Below are 21101 nucleotides of genomic sequence, written 5' to 3'. Positions count from 1 at the left end.
ACACCTGGAGAGGTCTCAGGGAGAAAAGAGGACGAAAAGCCTGAGAAGTCAGCATAAGGACTCTCATATCTTTGACATTGATGTGTTCCTTCTGTTGAAGAGGAGACCACACCCACTGCAAATTTAGGGAGCAAAATGCTGCTCCACATCCCACATCTGAAGAGTCTGTGAATAGCTCCTGAGAGGGAAGAGGGGGATGAAAAAGGAGCCCTGATTTTAGGGACAACTGCTGGATCCACCAGTGTAGTTCCTTCTTGAGACAAGGTAGAAAACGAACTACAAATTCTGGGGGATGAGCATGTTGAAGCCAGACTGACTTCAGGAACCAGTGGAACTTACTCATGTGACGTTTGGCCAGAGGCAGCATAGGGATGGTGGATGCCATGAAACCTAGACCTCTCAGAAATTCCCTGGCTGCAATGGAAGCCAGAGGAAGAAGAGTTTGAAAGAAGGAGAGGAGGGTCAAGGCCTTGGGAGAAGGCAGGGATGCCAGCAAAGGCACCGTCCGAATCCTGCAACCCAGAAAAATATGGTCTTGAGGAGGAGTCAGAGAAGGCTTTTTGAAGTTGACTATAAACCCCAGGCTCTGAAGAAGAAAAATGAAGATTTGGCAACAGGATCTCTGGAGAGGATACCTGAAATAGAAGGTCATCCAAGTAGGGGAAATACCTGGATCCCCTGAATCCTGCAAAAAGCAATCAAAGAAGCGAGGCATTTGGTGAATATGCTTGAGGCAGTAGAAAAGACAAAGGGCAAAGCAGAGAACTGAAAATGCCAGGAAGCAAAAGAGAAACGTAAAAACCTCCTAAAAGGGGGATGGATTGGAATATAGAGATAAGCATCCTTGAGATCCAGAGATACCATATAAGCCTGAGGAAGCAAAAGAGGAAACAAAGTCTGAAGAGACGACATTCAAAAAGTGGGCACCTTCAGAAAAGTGTTTAGATGAGCGAGGTCCATCTCCAAGTACCCTCCTTTCTGGGTACTAGAAACATCCTGAAGTAAAACACCCTCCCCCTTTGGGACACGAGCACCTCTTTAATAGTACCCTGAGTCAAAAGATCCTGACGCATCTCTGGGAAAAGAGAGTTGTTCCTGAGGGGGGCTGAGGAATATCCATAAAAGGGGGACGTGATTTCCACTTCAAGAACTACCCTGGTGAATAATGGACAGAACCCAGGAATTTTGAATAATCTGTAACCAAACAGGAAGAGAGAAAGAGGCGAAGAGGAAAGTGGCTCGGAAGAATAGGACAGTCAGACAGCACCTGGTTTACCTGGAAATGAAGACTTCTGAGGCACTGAAGTCTTAGTAGCCTTAGCAGGGAGTAGCCCGCTTGCCACCATTTTTTCCCTTAGGAGTTGGCCGAGATTGCTTTCAAACAAAGGCTGGCTTATTGGGGTAGTTTCTCTGAAATTTAGGAACAGAAGAAACAAACACATGTTTGAGTTCCTGTAAAGCCTTACTATCCTGAAGGGACAAACAAATTGGCAGCAGCCTCACCAAACAAGCGTTTATTATCAAGATGGGCATCCATCAATTTTGCCTTGATATCATCAGGTAAAGACTGAATCCAAAGCAAAGAATACCTCCTCGTCACTGACCAAAAAGCAGCAGCCCTAGAAGAAGCATCTGTCACATTATAACAACACTTGATGGAATGACGAGCCAGCCGGGAGGAGTCCCTAACAGGAAAAGAGCAGAAGTTTTACCCTCAGAATTTGAAAGATAAGATATAACCTGACAAGCCTGGGACAGGACAGCCAACTCATACCTGGACATATGGGTCTGATAATTAACAGCCTTAAAAGGCAACGTAGCAGGTGTAAACCTTCTTATCTAGTCTTTCCATGGTTCTACTCATCTTTATCAGAGTGCAGTAATTTGGGCAAAGGAAGCAACTGACAGGGCTTTTCAGAGGCTACAGACACCACTGAGGGGTCAGCAGCAGGACACTTGTACAAACATTTACAGTTCTCATGCACCCTTATAGAACCTATTAGGTTTCTTGGAAGCAAGGGACTGAGAATCTGGAGCTTTAGAAGCACTGGTAAATGCATCCAACAACGCAGCCAAAACAGGAGGAACAGCAGAAGGTTTTGGAGATTCCATTTGCAGCAATTCATAGTACCTCCTATGAATCTCAGAGACCTGAGTACAATCCCATTTAAAGAACTCCATCATCCTGGACATTGTGCCCCCAAAAGAAATCTCTTCAAAGGGAGTATCAGGACTGGTCGATTCCTCTTCCTCTGACCCACAGTCTAAAGGAGAAGGAATCAGAGATGTGTAAGCAAGGGATTCCTCATCTGAATCCAACTCCTCCTCAATGGAATCCTGCTCCCCGGGTCTTTTAGGCAAGTAGAGGACCAAGAAACCGCTGGAACAGAAGCTCTGGGGATTCAGAGCCATCAAAGCATTAAACAATCTCTGAGTGAAGGCCTACCACTGACTCTGCGGATTCTTAGGAGCAGGGGGAATGTGTTTAGTTTTTTTGTTTTTTCTTCAGTTGGACATCTGCCTTATAAAATGCGGAAGGCTCTGACCCAGGATGGCATTCAATAACGATAGTAGGGACTTCCTCTCTGACTAAAATCTAAGGAACACCCCTAGGCCCCTTGGAAATGATCAACTGTGGTTCCCCCCGAACATCCAAAATGGACTTCTGCAAAGCCTCCTCAGATGGATCCCCGCAACCCAGTTGTGACATAGGAATCTGGCAACAAAGCCGGGCGAACCTCTGGGCATTCACTCACCTTGGCAGAGACATCCATCGGAGGCTGAACAGGGAAGATTCTGGCCTAGGTTTCTTGGCCTTCTTTCCTGATGGCTGTCCTTCCGGATGAGAAGTTCCCTCCATTGTATCTCTTTCATGAGAAGTTTAAGATGCTGAGTCTGACGAAACAACTCTATGCAAAGCTTTAGGTACAAAAGCCTGACAGATGGAACAGGATGTATGGTCATGCAAGACACCAAGGCAAAACAGACACTGTTCATGGTGGTCTTTATGGGGAATCTGGCTCCCGCACAGACATTTAGTCTTCCTGGATACCATGAAATCTCTCAAGCAGCAAAAAGAAAAGACAAGGAGAAGGAACCCCAAAGGGGCACTTATCTGCAATGGCTCAGTGAAACCAGCAATGGAGCACAGGCATTCAGGCTGACAATAAAAATGGCGTTCTGACTGGTGGCAAAGAAGTTCAGAGGATGGTATGTCCAGACGTAACCTTTATGCCCTAACCTATGCAAGGAACACATGTGATGTATGGTGTACCTTAAAGCAACCTAAGGCTTTGGTATACTGTCCAGACATCGGGCTGCCTTAAGCAGGGGAATCCCTACTGTTATGAATCCTGCAACACTGAAATGGAAAGACATCACAGTATTACATAAAAATCATAACAACAAACCAAATCATCAGAACAATATTCTAAATCTGAAAACAGATATTGAACATTACCAAACATACAACCATTTGATAGCAGACTGAAAACCATAAAATGAGTACAACATTCAAAAATAAACATATAAATAAAATAATACTAAAAACCTACCTCAGTTATACCTGTGTCACGAGTATGGAATATTGTGGACCAAAACCATGCATGCAAAGAAACCTTAAAAAAAAAAAAAAAAAAAAAATCAAACAAATGATTACTAATCTATAAGTGAACTTTCTTTTCTGTAGTTACCACAAAAAAAGTCTACAGCATTCATACATCTTTTCCATTAAATTGCAGCTGGCCAGATCACTACCCTCTTGCCCAAGATTATATAACCTCACATTCACAGTACTTGACATGGTCCATAGTATGAGCATATCTACCCACAAAGTACAGAAAAATCTGTTTTATTTATTCTTCTAACAGGATGAGTGGACTTACCAAAATGGATCACTTTCAGTCCCAATTAATAGCAAAAGCAAGGGTGCAAAAATTAGGATTTCGGTACATACAATACATGCAATGCAGTCTTTTACAAACAATGACAATGAATGCAATAATGCAGACTAGTAGTACAGAGTCATTATTATTTATTACATATTATACAATAAATGCTCATTACTATTTAAAAACAAGCACACTGATTGGCTAGCCCAACAAGTGTGACCATTGTAAATCAAGCATATACCAACAGAAAAAAAGTCTGTCCACTGAAGTACCACTGCAGCCAGAATTTCTACTGGCATACGCTGAGGGACAAAGCAAAATATAAGAAAAATCAGGTATGTTCTGCAAAACTAAAACAGAGACCTACCTAAGTTTCTTTACATGTTTGCATTGTCCCTTATAAATCTCTATTTTTTAATAATTAAAAAAACAGCAATGGAAATTCTGTTTTCTCTGTCCTTTCTCCTGCAATGCTGTAATGTGCAAGTATGGGAACGCAAGTACTATATGCATGCACAGTACATCAGTACAAGGAAGACAACATGAAAGAAGTCTGAAGTGTCCTTATACAAACAAAAAAAAAAGATAAACAATTTCTTTCTTAAATAGTGTAACTATACAATATCAATAATCCATGACTGTTAGTGAGTATATCAGGATTTTAGCCAAGGTTCACTCTTGTGATTAAACAAAGCCAGTCATGGGCAAATAGGTTCATAGGTTGGTACTAAGCTATCGGCCCTAGGGCCTATGCAAGCCTAGCCATAACCATTCCCTGGAGAAGTAAATATTGTGGGAAGAAATATCCAGGGAATTGTTATGGCTAGGCTTGCATAGGCCCTAGGGCCGATAGCCTAGTACCAACCTATGAACCTATTTGACCATGACTGGCTTTGTTTAATTACAAGGGTGAACCTTGGCTAAAATCCTGATATACCCAACCACAGTCATGGATCATTAATAAATATGTGCATATACAGCAATTTACAATTTAATCTGTTCAGCAGGACTTACACACATTAATTAAAACAAGTGGCAAACTAAAGCAGTAGACAAGCATAATTTATAACCAGGCCCCATTTATACTATGAAGCAGAAGAGAATTTCTTAATAAGCAAAACGTCATTGCCAAAAGAAAGCCATCCCATGTGACATATCAAGGTAAAAAAGAAATGCTCCCCTTGTCTGAGATTATTCCATGGAAGCCAGCACATGCGAACACTACCCTGACTGGACCTGAGACTGCAGCCCACATACATTGGGCCATACAGACTGGACAGTATCTCAATACAAATTGAAAATTAGAAGCCAGGATACCTTGCCTAAAGGAATGCATTTTTATACAGATTTTTTGATCAGTACAACTTGAAAGGGTGTGACAGACAATAGTGGGTGGGTGCAAAAGTTGTGGGAAACCCTACCCCAGTAAAGGATTGAAGATGGAGGCATTAGATTTGATACACAGGAGGTTGCCTTGGAAAACAGTTAGGAGATGGGGATGCGCAGTTTACATTTCCTTTTTCTTAAGGGGCAAAACAGAATACATACATTCATACATGTACTATGCTTTTCTAACATAAGAACTAAAACTACTATGCATCTGTCCCTGAACGGAGTGTTTTCAAGCACCTGAAAACAGTACTTTAACTTCAGAATTACACTTAGAAATTCAACATCCAACTATTGCATTATTCTACACTTAAAGGTACAATTTAGGTACAGTTTATAATTGTACATCCAGATTTAAAGGATTTTATTCATGCTATCCACAGACCCTCTCACAGTCCATTGCTTTTTCAGTATATTCTTGCCATGAAGCATCTGATGTGAAGATTAAACCAAGATACTGATGGATTTTAATTTATTCTACATTATATTCGTTATCTGTAAACATTTCTTCCTATAAGTAAATATCAGAATTTTGTTTTACTGTTGCTCATCTACAGCTTACAATCTTTTACACATTTTTCCTGTTCCTCTACCTAACTTTGAATCTACCAGCTATGAAAAAGTCATCAAGAATGGATCAACATTGCCTATGACTGAAATACTTTCACTACCCGTTTTCTGGATGACTTCTTTCCCATGAAATAGGGGAGGGGGGGGGGGAGTATTATCGTTTTAATGTAGACCACAAAAATCCAGAGTGATAAATCCCTGCCTCATTATTCTGCTTGCTGGAAACCAATCAGTAGGCGCAAATGTTCACATTACTTCCACTTTAACATTGCTGTTACAATATAATGCTATTCCAATGTTCACTACAGCTTTTATGCATTCTATCTTTCATCTTTTCTGTTACGTATCATAGCTTTTCCTGTCTAAATTGCAAAATTGTAAAAGTCCTGTACCACGTCTAGTAAAAGGGCTTTTAAATGAATATATATCTCAGTTACTTGCTGAAGTACAAGGCAAGCAGCTTCCAATGATTTCCCTTCTAGGTAGGCAAGCTCCAGGTTTAACAGTTTATCAGTTAAATCAGTTTAATAATCATTCTTCTTCTCATATTTTTTTTATTTGATTGACATGTCTAGTAATATAAGTGGTCTGAACATGCATTTTTTATTTCCCTTCTTGTAAACTGGAACAAGTATTATTTTCTTCTAAGAACCTAGGATATTTAGCGTCTTTATTTCTTAAATTTGAGGCTAAAAATGTTTGCCTCTTAGTCTGCATCAATTTCATGGGGTGACCAAGATGGTGAGCACTAAAACTCTGCTTCATTTGTAACATCTCTGACAGGATTTTTGCTAAAAAACTCAAATAGAACATTTCAAAACTTAATGGATTTATACTTGAACATCTGCTGAAAGACTTACTACAAAAAATAAGTTTGAAACTCTTAATTGCTTTTTCCTGTCAAGAAAACCAGAAAGAACTAATTGTCTCAGAATGAGTCACTCTAAGCCCAGTGTACAGGACAGTACTATGAAAAATGACATACTGGCTATACTAAGTAACATCAAGGAGTTATTTGTAAAGACAGATATATTAGAAAACAAATTCAACAATTTTAATGAGGAATGTAAAAAAAAAAAAAAAAAAAGGCTGAAGGGCTGAATTAATCTCTTAAACAACAATCATCACAAATCTCGAGTACAGAACAGTCAATGTCTGATTTTGATGGAAAATTACTTAAAAATGAGAACACTGAATTTCTTCTGAAACAAAACAAATTATTCCAGGAAAAAAATAGAAGGCTTAGATAACTGATCTAGAAGGAACAGCATCAGCATTTATGGAATTCCTGAAAAAGAAGAGGGGAGACAGTATGATTCAGTTCCTTAATACCTGGCTACCTAAAACTTCGAACCCGTCTGAAGCTTTTTCCTTTGGCATCAAAAGGGCACACAGACCACTTTCTAACATCTTAAAAAAAAACAAGGTCAGTAATCATTTTTTTCTCAAATCAAGAAGATAAGGATTTAGTCTTAAAAGCTGCATGGACTAATTATCCGGTTAAAATTAACGAAAATACCACAAGATTTGACAACGACTATTCAACATTAGTGATGTCAAAGAGAGAGAGAAGCATGTGTGAAACCTGTTAAAAGTTTAAAGAAAAACAATATTACAGTACAAATCTTGTTTTCAGCAAACAAGGATTCACCTTCTAGAAGGAAAGAAGATTTTTCCTACTTTGGAAGACACAATGGACTTTATACAGAATAAAAATCAATAAAATCTTAGGTTCCAGTCCATTTCTTCTGTTTTTGTCTATCAACTTCTTTGAGGAGAAATGCAACAAGAGATGGTTGGTTAATAAAAGATAAAAAAACAAAAAAAAACTGAAGGACACATGAAAATCAATGCATTTCATAGTTATGAATGCTTATTAATTTTTTTTTCTCAAAAAAACTTTTTATTGAATTTATGTGTATCGAAGAAAATCAAATACAAAAACAATAAAGATAACAGTGAGAGGTACATCTCACCGCAGTAACAATACTTATTGTAAAGAAATTGTACAGGTATCCATGAAATTATTTTACACAAGGTAATTAATAAAACAATTATAGCATCTAACAAACTAAACTAACCTATGTACATTTTGTACATCAGATGTCACACATAGTATATAAGCGGGTTCCTATTAGATGACCGAAGATGCAGTCTTTCGAATGAGTTTTGGTCGAACTTGAAAAGACAAAGGCAAAATGACAAACTGGCATATAAACAAATTCTTTCCCTGGGAAAGAAATCTCTTGGCCGCGTCCATTACTTTGCCGTTTTCGTTTCTGTAGTGCTATCTCTGAGTTGGTATATTTAAGTAGGGGGGGGGGGAAGCCCCCCACTTTATGCTATGTTTTAAGTTTTTTTTTTTTTTTTTTGGAACAGCGATTTTTTTCCCTTGGAAAAAAAATCGCTTCTCCAAGCATTCGAGTTTGCAAGCTTTCGCTTACATGGGGTTGATAAATCATCATTTGCTTTTCTAAGCGCTCGATGATTTAATATAGACCCATATAAGCATAAAGTGGCAGGTAAAGGCAAAAGGAGGAAAGGTAAAAAAGAAACAGATTATAGTATGGTTGTTTATATCTTCCAGGGCAGGTAATAAAGATGGTTTTAGAGTCTGGAGACATAGCAGTGCTAGACTAATAGTAATCATGATAATGATATATTACAATTTAGGAACATAGGCAATAGTGAGGCAACATTTAGTCTTTTAGAATTAAATCCAATAAATAATCCCAATATTTCTGATAATAATCTATTTTCTTTATGGAGGTTTTAACTAGTTTGTGGGAGGATATAAATTTAATAGCAAGATTTTGGAAATATTCCCAACTAACAGAATTATCACTCCAGTTTTTAGTAATATAGTATTTAATGAGGGTACACATAGTAATGAGGATATGGTTTAGAATAGTGGGAAATTTACCAGGAATGATGTGTAAGTTAGCAGTTTCCCATAAGAAGGTAGATTTTTTCATAGCCTATTTTTTCCAATTTGACTCTTAAGGAGCACCACAATTTGTAAACTTTTTTACAGCTCTAGAAGATCTGCTTTTTCATTAGGATAAAAGTGGCAATAAGGTGAGTAATTGGTTTTAAATTTACTAAGGGTGTATAGTAAGCGTTGTTGTTGATCATGATCTAGGTATATATTAATCATCTGAAGGGGATAAGCTTCAGGGTAGTTTTTATAGCTAGTTCTTTATCTTCGACTGATAACATTTGACTTTTACTTGCTAGTCGGTTGAAAATAGGATTCAGTTTTGAGTTTTTACAGCCGTGATTAATTTATAAATCTTGGATAACATTTTATTCTTAAAAGCTAGTGATTTAAGAATTAAGATGGCTGTTTTGTATGTCTTGTTCATCAATTCTGGTCAAAGAGAACTAGATTTTAAAAGATACATAATTGGTCTAAGGATATCATCATACTTCTTTGGAGCCCCTAGCTTTTCTCTTAGGTCGGTTATGTTGTAATTGTTTAATATGAATAATTCCCAGACTGTGATATCTTTAATTAGAGGGAAATCTGCTAGGTTTATTGGTTGGTTATTGATTGTTAGGTTGGGGTTTAGGTGAATAGGTTGAATGAAGTCAAGAGTTTTGATAACTGTATTGATTTGAACAGATTCTGAAAAGAATGGATAACATGTTTGACAAGGGGATGTAATTTAGTAAAGGGGGAGCATTTTATGTTAAGGAAAGGGAGGATTTTTGTGTTTATATTATGGGATTTAAACAGATTGGACCAAATCTTAATCCACTGAGGTGTCCAGCTTCCTGAGGCCAGGTCATAATTGGCTATTTTAGGCAAAGTTCAAAGGACAAAACCACCACCATAACAGGTACAAGCATGCAAAATCTGAAGGTAATGCTACTCAATGCTAGAAGTCTAAACCTCAAAATGCACTCCCTCGAGGCACTCCTAAAAATGGAGAACACCGATATCTGTGCAGTAATTGAGACCTGGTTCAAGGCTCCAGAGAGCACCCCTGCAATACCAGGCTACAACTCTTACCACACTTTTCGGCCACCAAACCAGGACTGAAACACTAAAGGTTGAGGAGTGTAAATATTCACCAAGGATATTCACACCACCAGGCTAGCTGCCCAACACAATGCGTCTGAAATTCTCCACGTGCAACTAACACTAGGGTAAGACTGCAATCCAAATTGCAGCTTGCTACAGATCCCCCACCATACCCTAAGATTCTCACTACACCTTCCTAAACATACTGGAAAATATTAAGATAGAACCAAACACCCTAATACTGGGTGATTTTAACTACCCTGCCATTAACTGGGAAAACTACTCATGTACCAACACCTTTGCCCAACGGTTCTTGGAAATCATAAATTCCAACGCCCTGGATCAACTAATCTTTAGTCCCACCAGGGGCTCCAATATCCTAGACCTAGCCATTACCCAACATGGGAAATCAATGCTCCACACCTATGGTCACCCCCTTGTTAGTCAGGTCTGACCATAAGCTAATCACCCTTAACATCCACATCCCACCCTCACCCCCCAATAAGGAAACCTCCATAAAAAACTTCTCCAAAGCCAACTTCATGCTACTCAAGTCAGAAGTGACAAACTTCATGACACCCATGCAGACGGGAACTGAATGTTCAACTGCTGAATCCTACACTAAGGCACTGTACGAGCACATCCACTCATGCATGAATCGTGCCATCCCAAATAGAACCAAGATGCTCTCATCCAAAAAAAGGAAGCCGATCTTGTGGTCCCCTGCCATAAACAAACTTTACAACAAAAGGAAGAAACTGTTGCAGAAAAGAGGAAAATCCCAGGATGCAAAAAAACTCCCTTACCAGCCTCAGTAAGAAACGAATATCCCTCATAAAATCCTCCAAAGCTAGTTACGAAAATAAAATTGCCAAAGATTCCAAAGACAACCACAAGGCATTCTATAACTATGTGAAGAATCTAAATGGCAATGCTCAGATCTGCTCTGAGCTAAAACAGAATGGCATTAAATATACTGATCCAAAGGATATTGCCAATATCCTGGCAGATCGATTCAGTGCCAACTTCACCCCCCTCACCCCCCCTAAATGGCCCATCTCAATACCGGAAGATTGCCAAATTCCGGTAATAACGGCCACACAGGTAAAAAAACACACTCTCCAAAGCTAAGAATACAGCATCCTTGGGACCAGATGACATCCCGGGCTGTGTACTACATGAACTACAATATGAACTGGCCCCTCACCTAAGTGTCATGTTTAATCATAGCCTCACCTCAGGTTTCGTGCCCAATGAGTGGCTCAGAGCTACAGTTATCCCACTCCACAAGGGGGAATCCACCTTGGATCCCGGAAACTACAGTCTCATCAGTCTGATGAGCCTGATCTGCAAGGCCATGGAGCGTATTACCATGGAACTTATAAACAAAGACATTGGCAACCTTCAAACACTGGACCCCACCCAGTTTGGGTTCGTGAAGGGCCGATCTTGTCTCCTGAACCTGAATGATGACTTTGAATCGGTCTCCAGAGCCATGGACAAGGGTAAGGTGGTCCACACAGCCTATCTAGACCGTGCCAAGGCCTTTGACACCATCCCCCATTCCGGAATCATAGTAAACTTACTAAGCTGGGCATTAATCCCAGTGTCACCCAATGGGTTGCTAACTGGCTTACTGATAGAACCCACACTGTAAAAGTAGCCGACTCCAAATCCAGCCCCAGACAAGTGGAGTACCTCAGGGTTCAGTCCTGGGACCGCTCTTGTTTGGCATCTACTTCTCTGAATTACAGGCCAACACTAAGGGACTCTGGCTAACAAAGTTCGCAGATGACTGCACACTGGGAGCCATTATTGAATCCCCAAATGATGTAGATACTCTACAAAAGGGGCTTACAGAAACAGATGATTGTTGTTAGAGCCATGGGCTCAAGCTCAATGCCAAGAAATGTATAGTTATCCCCTTTGGGAAAAAAACATGTACCCGTGAATTACCATATAGGTGGCAGTACACTAAACACGGAAAGTGTGATAAGAAACTTAGGGACACAGGTGGACAGTGGTCTCACCTTCGATAACCACATCACCACAACAGTCAGGAAATCCTATGTGGCACACCTCATCACTAAGGGCATTTCATCCAGAAAAAAAAGGAGGTTATTGTCCCACTGTACTCATCCCTCGTTAGACCGGTTATAGAATACAACGCCCCATTTGGTATGTACCTCTCAAGATATCTGCAACAACAGGAAAGGCCGCAGAAATACCTCACTAAAAGAATCACAGGCCTAAAGCAGATGCCCTACGCTGACCTCCTTAAAAAACTCCAGCTATACTCTGTCGCATATAGTCTACTCAGAGGCGATCTCTGCTTAATATACAAGGCCATGTCAAACCCAGAGCTGTTGGACATGCTACACTTAAAGAAATCCCAATCCCTCAGAGCCACACGCTCCAGGTATCTAAACCTTGTCATCACAATAAACAAAACACACTGGAGGGATAGGTTCTTGACCCAGAGACTCCCCAGACTCTGGAAAAGATTGCCCATACATGTCAAGCAGAGTGCCTCTTTGGCCCTATTCAAAAGGAACCTTGACGATTGGATGGGAGAAAGGAAATTCACCCAGGGGAATCACTAAACAGGGGTCCAGGGAAGTAAATAGTGTGGGAAGAAATAGCCAGGGAATTGTTATGGCTAGGCTTGTATAGGCCCTGGGGCTGATAGCCTAGTGCCAACCTATGAACCTATTTGTATCATTCTGCAAAGCTTATAATAGAACAGAGTTTAAAATCAAGCAGATCCAGGCCTCCTTTGTCCTTTGGTAATGTGAGCTTATCATATTTTATTCTAACTGATTTGGGGTGCCAGATGAATTTGGAAAGGGCCTTTTCTACCATTGTAAAAAAAGAGAATTTTAGGCAAGACATTCATTTTGATGATGCTAGCTTTCAATAACAAGGATAGATTAATGTTTTTCTATCTCATAATGTCCCTTTCAATATTTGACCACGTGTGAAACAGATTTATTTTAATTATCTCATTTAGGTTGTCAGTAAAGTTTATACCTAGGTATTTTAGTTGGTAATTGGCCTTGATCTAGCTTTCATGGAAGTAGAACTCTTTGTGGTCTAATGGGTTAATAGAAAAAATAGATGATTTGTTGGGATTCATCTTATAATTAGAAACATTTCATTAAGGCACTAAAGAATTTAGCAATTTTTAGGGATCAGCGTTGGGGAATTGAAAGTACAAGTTTAAATCATCTGCAAAAGCTGAGTACAAAAGATTAATATTTAGAATTTTTGGTATGTGATGGAAATGTTTTTGGATAAAAATAATATCAAGGGTTCCAGGTAGAGATTAAAATGTCAGGGTGAGAGGGGACAACCTTGTCTTGTACCACTGGAAATTACAATAGGGTTAAAAGTAGTTTTGTTAATATACAGAATAGTTGAGGCTTTTTGATACAAAACTTTTATGATGTTTATGAATTCTTGTGGAATCCCGAAACAAGGAAGAATATTAAATAGAAAGTTTTGATCAACTCTTATCAATATCTATCAATTCCAAGGATCCTTGATTAAGATATCAAAGAGGAGGGTATTGTCAAAAATTTGCCTGTTGTGCATAAAACCCAGTTGCTTTTGTGATACTATGTAAGGGAGCATCTTTTTCAATCTATTAGCAATCACATGGGCAAAAATCTTAAGGTATTGATAAGAGCAATTGGTCTATAGCTGTCTGGGTCTAGAGGTTCAGAGTTTGGTTTATGGATTAGGATGGTTTTCGAGTTAAGGTGGCAATCGGTTATACCAAACTGGACAATGTAATTAAAGGTTTTAAGCAAAATTTTAGAGAGATGAACAGAGAATTTCTTGTAGAACTCTGCTGTGTACCCATCAGGTCCTGGGGCTTTGCCTAGTTTAGGATTATTAATAGCGAGTTTGATTTCCTCTACATTGAGAGGAGATTTTAGGTCAAGCTTTTGGGAGTTATTGAGTTTGTGGAAATTTTAGGTTATGTATAAAGTCATTAAACTGAGATCTAATGTCATACTTAGGGAGATTATATAAGTTTTTGTAAATTTCTTCAGATTAATGTCTTGATCATTGTGCTTTGTCGTGCCTTTATATTTAATTTCATTAATCCTTGGGGAGCCACCTTTTATATTAATTAGCCTGGCAAGTGTTTTTGAAGGGATTTGTGCCCATTCTGAAAATTTGTAGAGCAATTTCAGTTCTGCAAACATGTGGTTTTCAAGTATAAATTATAAAGCTGCTTTTGCAATTCAATTGTTTTATTCTACAAATCCTTAGAGCAGTTTTGTTGAAGTTTTAATTCAGTTTCTTTTAGATGCTGTTCTAACTTGGTTTTGGAGAGGTTTTGACTTTTCTTAAACTATGAGGATTCTTGGATGACATAGCCTCTTATAACTGCTTTGGTGGCTGCCCATTGTATGTCATATGGAATTTGAGAAGACGAAAGGTTGTTGTCAAACTGGACAAGAATAGTACTGATTTCTTGTTTCACTTCTTCTATTTGAATAAAATTTGGGTTTAAGGTCCAATTGTTAAATGTGGAGGCCCTTAGGTTAGTACTAGAAGTGTTAGAGATATGTATTTTAGAGTGGTTAGAGAGATTTTGAATGAACCTTAGAGTTTGCGGTGGGTAAAAAAGTGGGCGATCAAAAAAGCATCCATTCTTGGCCAAGATTTGTGTCTAGGAGAAAAGAAAGTGAATCTATTTATTGAGTTGTCCTGCTGAAAACTTGTGAAGGGGTCCTTCAGATCAAAGACATTCTGTAGCTCTTCCAGTGCTAATGAGGTATGTTGTGACTAACAACTTTATGTGACCTATCCTTAACGGGGTTAAGCAGAGCGTTCCAGTCACCTCCTAATATATAGTAATGGTTTTGATACTTTGAAAGAATATGGAAAATATATATATAAAAGATATGTTGATTGGAACAGGGAGCATAAATGTTTAGAAAGTATGTGTTTATCTATTTTGGGTAATAAACACCATCTGCCTTTAGGGTCACTTTTCTAAAAAAGGAAATCCCCTTGAAATGAATTCTTAATTATAATTGCTACTCCCCTAGAAGTTGAGTTAAAACTAGACGCAATAATGTGTTTGATCCATTTCCTTTTCCTATCCATATTTCAGAGTTCATTTAGCATGCAAGTCGCTTGTAGACATGTTATATTACTTTTATTTTGATATATGAGCTGCATAATTAAGTTCCTTTTGTTATCCTGGAGTCCTTTTATATCCCATGAATCAGTTGTGATCATTACTAGGATTAAACCTTCTTTTATAGGTATTATTTGAGTTAAACCTAAACAGTAAGTTGGGTAAAATTAGAACATAGACACTGAAGTAGTTTTTAAGTAGAGTGACATCAAGACCCCTTAGTCCCTTTACAGGTGCCTAACAAACAATCCCTTTGAGAAGGTAAATAACACTTTGATGTGATAAAGGAGTTTGAAGGATACATGACATTGAAAAAGAGGCTAAATAACAGAGGGATAAGAAAAAAAAAACACCTATCTTGTTCCAAATGTAGACAAACATCTAAAAAACACAGACCAAGCCATGCCCAAAACAATGAATAGTTAGGAACGTCATAGAAAACTAGGAAAATAACCATTTACTCATGTGACATTATCAAAAGGAGTTTATAAATCATCCAGCATTATTGTTTTTAAGAGCAATTGGTTCAGTCTTATAAGATTTTATTATGAAACTACAGTTCTTTTAATAAAATGTCAGTTAAATTATATAATACAAAACTTTAAAAACCCTTGAAGTGCAAAAATTCTACATCAAAAATAGCAGAGAGTATGTATTGCTGATCCTGGAAAAGGTGGTTTAATACTTTCATCTAAAGTTAGCTGTAAACAAGGAAAACTTTCTTAGAGTGCGTACTTCATCACTAATTCGATCAACACTTCCTTCTTGGTGGCAAGTTAAAGACCTTCATAGTCAGATGAGGATGTAGGGAACAGGCCGGAGCTCTGGGAAAAAAAAGAGAGGATTAAAGTTCAAAACTTCATGTCTGACGTAGAAATGCCTTCTGGGGATGGAATGTTGCAACTATGACTTGCAGTAAAAGTGGAATTATTAGAAAAGAGCTTATAGGGTAAGTATTTCAAAAGTATTTATCATCAAGAAACAGCGATGGATAGATTGTTACTCCTAGCGACTGCACATGGTGAGTTATTTCACCCAGAAAAATATACCTGGTGTTCTGCCAGGTACTGGACTATGAACTCCCTTTGTACATGCTCTTGAATTTACGTGGTTACTTTTACAGAAAGCTTTTTTTTTAAACTGGTCAGAACCACCTCAAAGATGGGATTTGTAGACAGAAGCAACTTCTAGGACTGATGTCTGTGCATCAATTTAATAAGCAGTGCAATTATTTGGTAGATACTGTCAGATTTTACAACAGCTTGTCTTATTCATCAAGGAAGAAAAAAGTAGAGGTCAATTATATATGGCTGAAATCCTATACTGCCTTGTCAGGTTATGAAAGTGAAGCAAAAAAACAAAGAATAAAATATTTACAATTGAGAATGTCTTATTACCATAACAGTATGCTAAGAAGGTGAGCCAGAAAATCAGAGATTATTTGTGGAACACAAACCATTACTATCATAATGTTGAAACATACAATGATTTATCAAGAAGCAGACAGACTATGTTATAACTTGTGGTCTGGTCCAATATACATCACACAGGACTGCTGCTTAAAGGAAATAAGATAATGTTCATCTTAGAAGATACTTTTGCTAACTGTTCCTGGTGACCTGGTATCTTTTCTGAATAGCACCATGTTTAATTATTAGATACTGGTGTTCCATTGCTGATGAAACATCTGCGAAACATGACTGCTGATATAGTCAACATTACTAAGCAAAGAATTACCCATTCAGTTGCTAGAAACACAAAAGAAATTTAAACAAAAAAAGGTTTGGTATTGGTGATAGGCTGGGGTAGACCACTAAACCTAGTACAAAAATAAATTGACAATTAGCTTTTTTATTTTTCTTCCATTAGCTACAGCAACTTACTAACCTTTTGCTACACAAGCCTCTTAGTAACTATTGTCTAGACCTAGAAGTGGTAATCAGCTAGAAACAAAATCTCAAAATCTGTAGTCCATTTTGGCTTCCTGAGATATCCTTGTCCAACTAGTCCTGTGTAATTTACTTGTACAGACAGAAAATTCTTATTAGTTTAAAGTGCTTGAATAATTATGAACATTTTCTGAATATTACTTTTAACAAGGTAAATAATTTCCTTCCCTACTTCAAATGGCTACTAGCTCCCTTTTACATGTTAGACCTTGATTCTTTTAGCTATATATGAAATTAAAGACACTTACGTTAATTTAGAGTTTAAAAGGCTAAACTATTCATTTTATTAAAAGTTAATTATTATGACGTAACTTATGTTAAGTGGCACACTTTCTGATATCTTGGCATAGTTAAGAAATATACTATTAGGCATAATACAAGATGCAACAAATGACACTAAAGAGGCATGTTAAGTTGCATTCTGAGTTCTTAAAATAGTCTAGTAGTGTGTTACTTGGCATGCAATAGCACCCTGGAAAGACATATTATAAACAAAGTATAAAAAAATATATATATATATATATATATATATATATATATATATGTAAATATACATACACACACACACACACACGCACATACATATATATGTATATATATATATATATAAGTTACTATTGGTATTATATAAAATTGAGTAACATTCACACTTTTACAAGTTAAACCTGGATTTCACATAACTGTCACTCTTTTAGTGAGAGTTTATATGCTATGTCTTCTTCAAATAATTGCAGTCCGCTTTTTATTAAAAACTCACACAAATAGCGCTTGCTGAATCATTACATTTTATTTCTTTGAGTGCAATGACTTTTTAGTGGTTGGGATACTTTGAGATAGTTCTTGTTGGATTTTTTTTGGTGGTTTGGAGGGGTTTGAGAGATTGATGTATGGTGTGGAGGTGGCTTGGATTCACTTGTGAGCATTTTTGTGTGAATTGTAACTGATGGACTGTTCATTTTTAAGCCCTTATTCATGAAAACCAGCTTGAAACAATTTAGCTACTTTTGTGATGCTACTAGAGTTCTTCCAGTCTAAATCATATTTTGAATCATATGCTAAGATGTCAAAGAATACAAGTTAGATAATAAGCAAAACACAGTGAATTGCATTCTAAGCCTCATTTATTACACAGTTCTGAATGCTTGCTATTGATAGTATACTTGACATACAATAGCACCCAGGGAAGTTATGCTATGTTACAAACAAAAGTATAGAAAATATAGTTTCTTACTTATACAAAAGTTATTTTTGGAATGTTATCAATATAACTAGAGTAACAGATAAATAAACAACTTCCAAGTCCAAGGAAAAAGACCAGCTGAAAACCTGATTAGCACCTTTGTTTTTGTTTACTTATAAGAACTTCATCACAAACATACACACAATGAAACTTGAATGGCTTATTTAAAACAAGTAACCAATCGATTCACAACATCTAAAATAATGCCATTTTCTAACAAATCCATTTTAGGGAACATTTAATATTAAAATTATCATTAAGCCCAGGAAATATGGCAAAGTTAGAGAGTTAAAATGGCAATTGCCATTTAACTTCTAAAAATGTGTCTCTCCTATAAAATCATCAACCTGTTCCAAAATAATGAATTTAAGCGTGACAAAGTTTTTACACACATCACTATGTTGACTAAAGTGTTTTTGTACTCATGCTTCTTAATCTACAAATTGAGTTCTTTAATTCTATCTGCAAGTCTTCAGGTGGTTTTATCTACATAATGACAGGAACAAGTAACGCAAAAGCTCAAATAATCTACATTACTGGAATTGCAATTAAAATGCCTGTGAAAATCTACAAGATAATTACAATGTTCGACCCAACACTGCGAACTCTCATGTATATATTGACAAACTTTACAATGTCTGCACTTAAACATTCCTTTCTTCTTATGCTTGTGATATTTATTTTCAAAACAATTTTTAGTGTTCTGGTGTTTTTATAACAATATTGAGGAGCAGACCCTAAAATGTTATAAAACTCCTTTTTACCCTGAATAACGCACCAATTTGTAAAAAAAAAATCTCTTACACAAGACATGTCATTACTGATGGGCAACTGAAAACTGAGACTAAAATCTACTTTTCTTTGCAAACTGTTACTATAAAATCCACATTTCAATATGGGGAAATATTTTTTATATCGCAGATCAAAAATCTCATACATGATTTTATCAATTAAACTTTCTGGATAATGTCTCTCTATGAAGTTATTTTAAATACAAACATTCTCTACGAAAGGTGTTAGCACTTACAATATGTGAAAGATGAATAAATTGGCCTTTAATAGCATTAGATTTCATAAAACACGGGTGTTGGCTGCTAAAGTTTAAAAAATAGTTTTTACATGTCTTTCTATGATAAATATTAGAAACAAATCTACAATTATCTTAGTCCAAAGTTAGTTCTACAGCCAAAAATTGCACATTGATACCTACACCCAAAATAGTAAACCTTAAAAAAAGTATACTTTGTTGAATTTCATTAAAAAATAAATCTAATTCTTCTTTACTACCTTGCCAATAAAACAAAAAAAAAAAAAATATATATATATATATATATATATATATATATATATATATATATATATATATATATATATATAAATCCAAAAAACAGCCACAGTCGTTACCACAGCTGAAACCAGTTCTTCAAATGCTAAGACGATGAAATGTTCATTAGTACAAAAATGCACAAACGGCTATGGAAATAAGCCTTCAGAGTCTCCAAAACTTATATATGTAACGTAACCTAAGGTTATACTACTCCACACAATTCTTTTCTGGGTATCATATGGAAATATGTTAATAGATATTTCCATATGATACCCAGAAAAGAATTGTGTGGAGTAGTATAACCTTAGGTTACGTTACATATGGTGTTAGCCTTTTTCTACAACAAACACATTTATTTATATTTGCATTTTTCATAGATATTTATTGTTAACAACTAAATATATTAGGACATGCACTCTAGTTGTTTGACTATGCAGTAAAGATATATTGATCTTACAAATTTTTATTTTAATATATATTTTATTAAAATATGTTTTTAAGCAAATATGCTTTTAACTAAAGGATGTGATGTAATATATTTTTTAACCTATGGGCTTTAGCCATGAACTATTTAAAATTAGAGTGTATATTCAACATTAAGTCTGATGAAGCCGATAGGTGAAAGAGCTAACTGTTTTGAATAAACTCTTTTATCCACAAGTTTTGGAGACTCTGAAGGCTTATTTCCATAGCGTTTGTGCATTTTTGTACTAATGAACATTTCATCGTCTTAGCATTTGAAGAACTGGTTTCAGCTGTGGTAACGACTGTGGCTGTTTTTTGGATTTATATTGTTACGCTTCTCCTTGCCACAGGAGTTTTTGCTGCTCGGTGCTGTGTTGTGATATATATATATATGTATAATGTGTGTGTGTGTATGTGTGTGTATGTATGTATATATATATATATATATATATATATATATATATATATATATATATATATATATATATATATATATATATGTACATATATATATATATATATATGTATATATATATATATATATATACATATATATATGTATGTATGTATATATCATTCATATAGCGTTTGCATAATTTGATTTTCTTGTAACCTGAGAGTTTACCTAGACACTCAGTTTCCCAAGCACTGAGAACTATATTGGTGTATGCAGGGGCCATTTTAGCACCCATTGCTACTCCGTTCTGCTGATGGTATACAATATCATTAAATGTAAAAAAAAAAATTATTTTGGAATACCCCCGTTCAATTCATATATGGTGTTAACCAGATCTTTCTGTATAAAAGAATATTTAATGAGAAAAATGTCTTGCAAATTCAATTCTTTGTTCACGAGGTATACTCCTATATAAAGATTCAATATCAAACATAAGTTTTCTGAAATTACTCGATATAAAAAAAGCCCTTTCAAAAATAGCCATGAATCCTTTAAAAAGAAATAAATAATTTGAACTACAGGATTCAAAACTTGGTCAATATACTATGAAATATTTTCTGCTTTGGTGCATTTTAGAGAGGCTGTGTCTGAAAAGTAGGTCGGACTGATCTTTGTAGACTTTTGGTACA

The 21101-nt window shown here is 36.5% G+C and overlaps 1 protein-coding gene across 1 annotated transcript in view; it reads right to left on the bottom strand.

Annotated features, from left to right (window-relative positions):
• PGAP3 (post-GPI attachment to proteins phospholipase 3) overlaps positions 1-21101 on the bottom strand; it is a 571410-nt gene that overhangs the window by 206090 nt on the left and 344219 nt on the right. The window contains exon 4 of the mRNA XM_044055039.1: positions 3555-3617. Within this exon, the coding sequence (XP_043910974.1) occupies positions 3555-3617 (63 nt within the window). The remainder of the gene's footprint in view (positions 1-3554; positions 3618-21101) is intronic.

This window comes from Protopterus annectens, chromosome 13.part0 (genome assembly GCF_019279795.1).
Source record: "Protopterus annectens isolate FY-2018-M chromosome 13.part0, PAN1.0, whole genome shotgun sequence".
NCBI classification, from domain to species: domain Eukaryota; kingdom Metazoa; phylum Chordata; order Ceratodontiformes; family Protopteridae; genus Protopterus; species Protopterus annectens.
This window is presented reverse-complemented; position numbering and strand designations above follow the sequence as displayed.